At 45.0% G+C, this 10,090-nt stretch overlaps 1 protein-coding gene across 1 annotated transcript in view; it reads left to right on the forward strand.

The window, feature by feature from the left end:
* Positions 1–9,678, forward strand: part of LOC144108426 (ATP-dependent RNA helicase DHX30-like) — a 187,877-nt gene extending 178,199 nt beyond the window's left edge. Inside the window, exons 5-6 of the mRNA XM_077641667.1 lie at positions 4,376–4,583; positions 9,154–9,678. Coding sequence (XP_077497793.1) covers positions 4,392–4,583; positions 9,154–9,678 — 717 coding nt within the window. The 5' untranslated portion in view covers positions 4,376–4,391. The remainder of the gene's footprint in view (positions 1–4,375; positions 4,584–9,153) is intronic.
* Positions 9,679–10,090: the final 412 nt, after the last annotated feature.

A 10,090-nucleotide genomic window follows, 5' to 3' on the forward strand; every position in this document is an offset into this window, starting at 1 on the left:
GTCTTCATGCTATGCTTCCAGTGCTTGGTGTTATCCTTGTCATGCTGGGCATTTGTTTTTGTTTTTAATTATGCATTTTTGAAGCCAGCAGGAGGTATCAAGGGTGCCTGAAGTTTAGAGTGACCTTAAGCTTCTTGATACGCAAGGGCAGGCCGGTGGGCTGTCACATGTCTATGTTACTGTGTAAACGGTACAACAAGTGGACTTTGTTGTATGGCACAGCACTTATGATGCTTTTCAGCTCAGTTTTACTGTCGACTAACAGGAAGGGCTACGTAAGGTAAATTTGGAAGCGTGGATAATTGTCAGGAAGGATTAGGAGACAATGTCGTCCCGTCGGGCTCTAAACTGGGTCACCGTGCTGACAGCAAGGTTTTGTGTGTGCTCCTAGATGCTTCCAGAAGTAACTTTCCATTATTCAAAAATCTCCTGTAAGTGACGTTTATTTCAGATAGTTTATCTGAGGCACTTGTTTTTATTATACTATCACAGCAATGTCACAGGACCGTGTCTTGTCCGTGCTTGCTTGGGCTAGCTACTGTCATGGTGAACCTTGTCTAAGGGCTTCATTCTGGCCTGTTACAATGAGCTTGTTGCAGCGTACACAACTGAGTAGACAGCGTCATGTACATAGCTTCCGTGCATATTCATGTCTTCCTTCAAGGTAGAGGAAGCCTAATTCTTAGGGGCCTCTTCCAGTGGTCGCACACATAAATTTAAAATGTTTTAAAGTCATGATCCTAAGCTTTTAGTTGTCATCATCAGCAATGTCGTCATCGTCATCAGCAACAACCCAATCACATCCACTGCACTACAAAGCCCTTTCCCAGCTGCTTTACAATTAGCGTTGTCCTGTTCCACCTGTGACCGCCCTATCCTGGTCTCCTGGATAAGGTGGATAGACAGTGCTGCTGCCCCTGGCGGCATTTTCTTCCGGGTGGCATTTTCTTTTGCTTCGGATCTGCTGTGTTATATATCCTACACTCATACCTCAACCATTAGAGACAAAGACGAGAAAATGTCTAAAACTGGAGCAGTGCATGTTTGTGTCACAAAAGTACTGCATGCTGCACTATGCGAATAACTGCAGCATGTCAAAATAGTGGTGAAGTGCAATCAATTATTGGTTTCTGTGCATTATCTAGTAGTGAATGGTGTATTGGTACTGTGTAACAATAAGTTCACATTAATGGCAAATCTTTGCATAGTTTGTTCACTTGAAAGTACTGAAATTCTGGGCTGCTACATGTTACAGATATTTAACATAGTCTAGCAACTCTGCAAACGTGCAACCAGAATTGCATTTTGTGCTGATAAAAGGAAGGCTGCAACAAAGTTGGTCATGGATCCTTTAGTGATTTAATCATACCATGTGGTCTTTTATGCTCATAATTCATGTGTAACCATTCTTTTCTCTCCAAGTCGTTAATTTATTTGTGAAAGGTCACTTTTTCTTCTTTTCCTCAGACGGTCGGTAAAATGCAGTGCACCTTCCAGATGATGCGAGAGAACAAGACTGCAGCGTAGAGACCGAAGCCACTCGCGCAAGTTGACACCGTGTCGTGTATGACATCATGACCGGACGGCTGCTCATGGTTTCCAGCGAGTTTCAGCCCCAAAGAGACGGGGAGCTTTTGTCCAGGCTTGAGGGGGCCTCCCATTACTCGTCCACGATGCAGCAAGCCAAATAGGCTCTCCCCATTTTCCCGCAGAGGTGAGAAACCTGGCGCTTGGTGGCGATTATCAGTTGCGCCCTTATTTGTGCCGCATCAAAGGACATTGAGGACAGGTTGAAGTACAATAAACTTGCGGTAATTCGAACTTTCGGTGAATTCAGATAACTTTGGAAGTTTTGGTTGACTGGCTATATTTTCAATGCATTTTAAAGCCACTTAATTCGTACTGCACATTCTTTTAAATTCGCTGAATTCAAACTTCTTGGCTTGTTCCAACTCTCCCAGCACGCGAAAAAGCAATGGCCGAGGTCAGGTACATTAGGTCTGAGTCATTCCACGCTAAAAGTTCCAGACATTGCACTTGACCATCTTTCAATTTGTTCAAAAAAATTGATGGAGACTTATCCTAATGTGTGTAATCAAAGCCTAAAATATTTTTGCCCGAAAAAATTTATTCATGAGGTGAGGGCAGTTTGAATATTTAAAAAAGGCGAGCAACCAGGCACTGCTATATAATTATCAAAAAATTCAAATTTTAGAGAATGCTTCACAATTTTTTTTATTGATATTTGCACAGTTCTGGTTTTCGATAAAATTTGGATTATGCAGCTTTATATGGCAGAAATATATTTAAAAAATCGAAAAGATGCATGAAAATCTACCATTTGTCTTTTTTTATTTATCAACTTGTTCATGGAAATTCGGAAATAGCCGTTTAGATTGTCTAGATGTCTAGTACCTAAACAAATGTTGCAGGTGATAGAACTGCGTACATCGAAAGTAAAAGAAATACTGAAGTTGAAAAAGTGTTTTGAGTTAAAAACGCTCGTTAATTTCACCGTGAGGTGGTCCAAGTAAAAATATAAGCAATAGCGGGTTATGTATAACAGTTTATTGGGTTTCATTTCTGAAATTTTTATAGAGTTAATTTTTGTTTGGAGCGAAAAAAGAATTTTTGAAGTTGAGCTCTCGTGCCGCAAGTTGCGTCGTCTCGTAACTCCTCTTAAAGGAGTATAGACACCTAATTTTGTTAGCATATTTCCTTCTCTGCAATGATGCAGAAGACACTACTATGCATGAATCACCATGTGGCGCTCATCTACGACCACTAAATAATTTATAATCGAATTTTTTCTGTCTAGCTGTTTCGGTATCTGTTTCAACAACCGAACGATGGCTGTGACGTCAGAGTACTTTTGTGTCATGTGAGGCATGGAAAACATCCATATAATCGCTGCTTTATCGTTTTAATTTACTGCTGTGTTGATGCCAGCCTTCCTCAAGATTCTGAATGACAATGAATGTGGAAACAGCGATTATATGGGCGTTTCCCATCTCTCACGTGACCTGTAAGTACACTTTGACGCCACAGTGCTCATTCGGCTGTTGAAACCAAAATCGAAACAGCACGAGAAAGCCAAAAAAAGCACAGAAGTGCCTTCAAAAAACGTTTTTGTAAGCGGAGGTAGCAAAAAACTGGCTGAAACCCTTGGAAAATACCAGTTTTCTCAAAAATTTTTTCTTGACCCTGACTGCCCTGTTTGCAGAAAGCATAGCATGAAAATAGCTTCTTTGGATTTTCATGTAGTATGTTGCATTGTGTTCCTTGTTAAATTTTTTATACTGACCTGAAAGACGCGGGTTTGATCCCGGCCGCGGCGGATGAATTTCGATGGAGGCGAAATTGAAGAGGGCTGTGAACTGTTCGAAGTCGGTGCATGTTAAAGAACCCCAGGTGGTCGAAAGTTCCGGAGCCCTTCACTACGGCATCCCTCATAGCCTGAAGCACTTTGGGACGTTAAACTCCCAAAAGCCATAAAACAGTGACATTCCTACATTTATAAATTACTCCATTTTTTCACTCTGCCACTCTTTTGGCATGGTGATAATGAGTGCATTATGGAAGCAGGGATAGAACTTTTCGTGTAGAAAAAATCAGCCTACTGAAGCTATTTGGAGAGCGTCACTGTATAACATATCCTTGTGTAACACTTGAGGGTGACTGCAGGCTCCTACCATGTTTCGTTGTCATGCCAGGCTTACTGCAAGTTTGGCATCTCAATGAAGCTCATAAAAATTTATATTGTCAAAACTACTGATGATATATGAGGGAAAATTTGTATTTATTCATTTAGTGCACTTTCCAAAAAGCATGCCAGATTTCACTGCTCTTGGTCGAAAAGTAAAAATTTAACTCCCAAAACCTGCCTCCCCTCTTACATCAGAGTTGTTTGCTTCTGCTTCTGAATGTTTCAGTGCAGATCGTAAATGTTCATGGCACAAGCTTTGTAATCATTTCAAAAGCACTACAAGTTTGAGACACTCACCATAAGGCAGACATGGGTGAGACTTCCAACTCATTTATTCAGTAAAACCCACACGTAAAACCGCATATAGGTTTTTTCGAGCGTTCATCCTGATGATGGTAGCACCAGATTTTGTTCTGGTATTTTTTTATAATACTGTGTGCTAACATGGAAGAAGGTTCAAGAGTTGCTGGTACCATTGTGTTCTTTGTATCGTTGCCAATGGCAGTGGCTAAACCATGGGCATAGCGTTGGGAATCGGCCTCGCTTGAAGAGGGAGGGAGTGGTCGTGAAGTTGGTAATGGTACACGTAATAGTACAGGCATTGCTGATAATTGCCCCTATATTGGGAATGTTACATTCCGGAATCTAACATTCATGCTTGTACTGCAGGCAGAACGTTGTTCACATGGAGCGCTATCGAGTGGTGGTGGTCTATGGCGAGACCGGCTCGGGAAAGATGATGCAAGGGCCCCAGTTCATCCTTGAGGAGTTCATCCGCAGAGGCGAGGGCTCTGCCTGCAACGTAGTCGTCACCCAGCCGCGGAGGATGGCAGCCATCAGCATAGCAAAGCAGGTGGCACAGGAGCGAGGCGAAGAGGTTGGTGGTTTTTCGTTTACTGGCATCGTACAATGCTGTCATAGTGCAAGACAAAGACGACAGACTGGAAGACTGGATGAGTGCTCGTCCAGTCTTCTAGTGTATCGTCTTTGTTGTCTTGTGCTGTAATGTATATGCATAAGCAACTAGCCTAACACTTCATTATTTTAAGGTACACTGCTGATAGGTGCCGACGCAGAAATTTTCAAAAGCGAGTTTGACGGAATCTAAGTGAGCTTTTGAGGTAAAGTTTAGGTCTGTTCATTTTTGGGGTGCTATCAGGGCTGCACTAGAAAAGAGCCTGAAGGGTGGCCCTGAAGAAGTGACATCAACTTGCTGGCCTCAGCTGTGGAATCTTGGGGCCTTAAACCAGGGGTTCTCAAACTGGGTTTCAGGGAACCGATTTGTTCCTTGCTTTTTGTGTTGCCCGAGAACCTAAGTCCTTGCATGTTTCAATCCACCACCCCTCTTTTTTAGCTTGTGCTTAGCTTATGATGGCCTTGGTTGTTTATGTACCGTAAAACCCAACAAACTCAAACCCTTTTATTTAGCTGCTTTGTAAGTGTGTCCACATATGTGGATGCAATCTGAACACTGTCAAATCTCGCCTATGCAGTATAAGTTCATTACTGCATTTACACGATTGTATGTCAATTCGAATATAAGTCGACCCCTCCCCCATGTCACATCATGAAAAAAAATAATGTGTGCCCATGGCCACATTCCACAACAAAAATGTATTTGTCACTGAACTACTCGTTCACACTTGCACCATCGTCCTCACTAGTGCTGCCATTGTCATTGCTGCTGCGGTCCCACAGCACGTCGTTCTACCATCGTCGCCCGTGTGAAAACCCGCGCTTCACAAACAACTGCGTAACAACATCACAGGGAACAGCTGAAAATTTCAACTCACTGCAGCCACACCTGCATCACCCATCCCAAAACTTGTGGCCTCGCATGCAGTTCGTTTCTTTGGCGCAAAGAATGACACCCATCTTGAACATGGCCATGGACAAGTGCTGGACGCTTCCTGGATTTGGACCAGTAACGACTATTGACGAAGAACAACAGTAAAAACTAGTAAAACATGACTGACAGTCAAGTCAAATGCATCGAACACAGGCAGCCCTACCGGCCCATGGTGTCGCCAACTCCTCTGTCTCTCCCACTCTGCACCCCACTCGTAACAGCGTCGTGCGAGCCGCGGCAGAGCTAGTAGTGGCGACTGCGATTGTGAGATGGTTCTCCATGTTTATGAATTCGAGTAACGGGGGTCTACTTCAACATTTCCTAGGTGATTTCACCTAAATTTATTTCTTATCTTCATTTTCTTTTCGCATTGCACTTTCGAGTCTGTGCGAAAACGTCAAGTAGTGAAAAACTGCCAGTGTAACGAAAAATTGCAGACTTTTCTCAATTTCGTTGTATAACACGTACTGGCACCGCTTAAAATCTTTTGACGGGGCTAAATTATGCAATAATATTTCATATAAGCTGAAAAGAACATTCAATTTTGTGTCCTCACTAAAAGAATATGCGAACATTTTGTTCCATTTCTACAAATTTGTGTCTGTAGCTAAAATAATTTTTTTAGTAGTGGATCAGATTTTTAGTAGGCTTGTGCAAATAGTGCTTTTTTCGTTCGAAGTGAATTCGAAGCAAATAATAATTATTCTCTAATAATTTCGAAGCGAATACTTCGAATAGTAGCAACTAAAAAAACAGGCCAAGGGCTAAGGTCTGGGATTTATTCAAGGAAAGTAAACAACTTGATTATTTACGAAAGTCTACAAATTTTCGTGCAAAAACACTGGCTGTTCCGCATGCTGGTGTTTGAGGTGCTCCCTTCTGCAGCTTACAACGGCTCCTGCAGTCAAAAAAAGTCTTTCACTTCTTGTCTGGGTCGCTGGTATCGGATGGTACCTACGGGCAGCTGCAACCAGGGTTGGGTAAAGTTGGCTGCCCTTGCTTTTCCTCCACACAAGGGGGTCTTGGAACCGGGAAAGATGGTGGGCCTTCAAGTGGCAAGCAACCTCATTCCAGATTGTACGGCTTGACTGATGATGTGCACGCAAGATGAAGTGTATAAAAGCACTCCACATAGATCCCCGTGATTGGTCTGCAGAGCAGGTGCTGTTCTCACTTGCTGCTGTACCATGTTGATCAACTGGCACAGTCTCTTCTGCTACCGTTGTGAGTAGAGTGAACGCCCATTACTTTGCAGGTCGTTCAGCATAACTGACATCTTTGTATCTAGGATTGACCAACATTGACAATGCATGAAGGCATGACATCTTGATATCAGGTAACCTCGTCTTGATGCTACGCAAAGGCTTGAGGCAAGCAATGCTGCCTCACCACCTTCGGAAACATGTTCAGCTAGAACCACCTTGGTACACTCCAACATGGGAATGACTTGTGACAGCGTGTGATATCTGTCCCCTGACAGTTCAGTTGTGGCATGGTCAAGTGGCTTCAAGATGTGCACTGCTGCATTCATAAGCTTCCACTCACTTGCGTTCAAGTTTGGAACTGCATCAGATTCTGAAAGTTCTACAGTGATGACTGTACGGAGCTTCACGAGTCTGGCCATCATGGCATGCTCACTGTTCCATCGTGTCGGGACGTCTTGTATAACCTCGAGAGGGTCCAGCTGCATGTTTCTCTGAATTTCCTGAAGCCGTCCTCGGACCTTGGGACTTCGTTTGTATCTAGCCACAATTGCTCTGGCCTTAGCACAGAACTCCAAGAACCCCGACACTTCTCTTTTGCCATCACTGACACACATCTGAAGGGTGTGTCCAAAACACTGCACGCCACTCCAGGATGGCCGCGCTACTGCAGAAGTAAAGTTCCTTTCATTATCTGTAACGACGAAGATTGTCACAATATCGTGGGCCAGAAGTTCCGACTCCTCGATGACACCTGTGCTAAATAGCTCCAGGTTTTCTGCAGTGTGAGAGTTCGTCATCTCTATGCAAGCCAATGCATGCACGTGTTGCATGAAGTCCCTGTCCATGACGTGACAAGTTACACAAACGTAGCTGTCAGTTGCCCACGATGTCCAGCCATCAGCTGTGATTGAAAGTGACTCCACTCCGCTTACAAAAATGTCCCCGAGCTTCTTTTTCACCTTCTCTTTGCTTGATGCGTAGAAGTCAGGATTAATCGCTCTCGAGAACATTGTCTGAGATGGCACGCCATAATCCGGCATTGTGAACTTCATCATGTCGAGGAAACCCAGTTCTTCGACAATGTTGTAGGGGTGCATACCATGAGCTACGAAGCGAGCTATCATTTTCGTCATCTGTTGGGCTTTTGGGGCCAACGCCTTCATTTTCGGCTTGAAACAGCTGGCTGTGGATGGTTGTTGACCACTTGCCTTGCTTGCCCCCCTGAGCTTGGAAGGCCTTCGTGTGCATCCCACTTCTCTTGGTAGTCCTTGTGCAAGTCCGGGTGCCTCTTTAAATGCGTTGCTAGGGTTGTTGTCATACTTGTCGTGGTCTTCAGGACTGCCTTGCATTTAAAACATCGAGCTTCGGTTCCCGGTGGAATTTTTACAAAAAGGTCCAAATCGGATTGCTGGCCACATGCAAGTCCCACATGGTGCTTTCTGAAGTGGTCCAATGCCGCCGCGGCAGAGACAGAGTCGCCCACTAAATGTAATCGACCACACCACCACATGCCGCCACACTGACAAGATGCGTTTTTGGTATACCTTTGTTCTGAGCTTTGCTGGCTTGGTTTGGATTGGATTGGATTGGGAAAAGTATTACTGTATTAAAAACCGAAACTTCCGAAAATGCCTTCTCCCTGCCGCATGCGGCTATTTGTTTGAGACGAATAGTTTTAAATTTCTGAATAACAAAAGTTGAATCGAAGCGAATATCGAATATCGCATTATTCGTTAAACTATCCGAAAATATTGAATATTTGCACAAGCCTAATTTTTATTAATGAAACAGAATTTTTGTGACATCAGGTGCATTAAGGAACCTGAGGTGGTCTAAGTTAATTCGGAGCCTTCCACTTCGGTATCCCTCACAGCTTAGGTGTCATCATGACATTAAACCCCACATCTTATCATTTTTTGCTTATCCAAATGTTTAGTAAAAGTGTGAAAGTTATGCACTGGATCTGTCACCAGCCGTGACAGCCCGGCTTTGGTTCAAGATAATTGTTCAACATTTTGTGTGCAGTTTATGTCAAATAAAATTTTTATTTATTGAAGCTGTTTGTGAAATCGGCAATGGCGACTTTGTCTCCTGACTTCATGGTGTCACATATCCTTCAAGTTCTCCTCTGCGGTAGCTCAGTGGTTATGGCGCTCGGCTGTTGACCTGAAACGTGCGGGTGTGAAGGCAGCCGCGGTGGCCGCATTTCGATGGAGGCAAAATTCTAGAGGCCCGTGTACCGTGTGATATCAGTGCGCGTTAAAGAATCCCAGGTGGCCGAAATTGTATTCCAGAGCCCTCAACCATGGCGTCCCTCATAGCCTGAGTCACTTTGGGACGTTAAACCCAGTAAAGCCATCCCCTACAAGTGCAGTGCATTTATTGCCTTGCAGCTGGGCGAGACGGTGGGCTTCCAAGTGTGGATTTCCAAACAGCTGTTGTTGAGCCATGGGGGCTTGCTCTTCTGCACTGTGGGCATCCTCCTGGAGCACCTCAAGGGCAGTCCAAAGCTGCGCGGCATCTCGCACGTCATTGTGGATGAGGTGCATGAAAGGGACGTCTGCACCGACTTCCTGCTGGTGCTCCTCCAGGGTGTGCTGAAACTGAACCGCAACCTTAGGGTGGGTGTCTCTTCACTCGTTTATTCCCTACAGCCTGAATACTGTCAAGCCCTTGTGTGTGGGGTCCGATCTCCACAGATGTGGATGCACTTAAGTGGGCCTCTTCAGTTATCCACCTCTGGCTGCCCACAGGCTGCCTGCAGGCTGTCAGAGTGCGCAGCCAGGCGCTTGATTTTCTTGGGCTGCTCCGTGCACTTCTGGTGGCTGCCCAGAACGCGTTTGTTTTATTGCGAAGCAATACTACTTCAGGTCGCACTTCAGCCCGTTCCGTGGCGAGGCGGTGGTAGGCACCATTGACCTTTAGCGTGACCTCGCTGCGTGACGTCATACCATGTGACCTAGAGTGACGTCACACCAGCTGTGTAAAAACGGGGCCCCATCTCACGCCGTCGCGAGGCGAGGCGGTAGCCACCAACGGCGGCCTAACTCCCGCTCCTCTCACCAGGGGCGCTACGGTCAGAGTGACGTCACACCAGCTGTATAAAACAGCTCCGCTCCTCTCACCAAGGCAGTCATACAGCCAGATGTTACGATGGTGCCTACGAACAAGGCAGCTCGGCAGAATGCAAAGAGGAAGCATCAGCGAGCTACGGAGACGGAAGAAGAACGACTTTCTAAGCGGCGTGCCCAGTATGCAGCTCGGCGACAACGTGCAACCTCCTCTGTGGAAACAGCACAAGCAAAGGAAGAAATTATGAGTTTGCCCGAC

Source organism: Amblyomma americanum, chromosome 10, assembly GCF_052857255.1.
Source record: "Amblyomma americanum isolate KBUSLIRL-KWMA chromosome 10, ASM5285725v1, whole genome shotgun sequence".
Classification (NCBI taxonomy): Eukaryota; Metazoa; Arthropoda; class Arachnida; order Ixodida; family Ixodidae; genus Amblyomma; species Amblyomma americanum.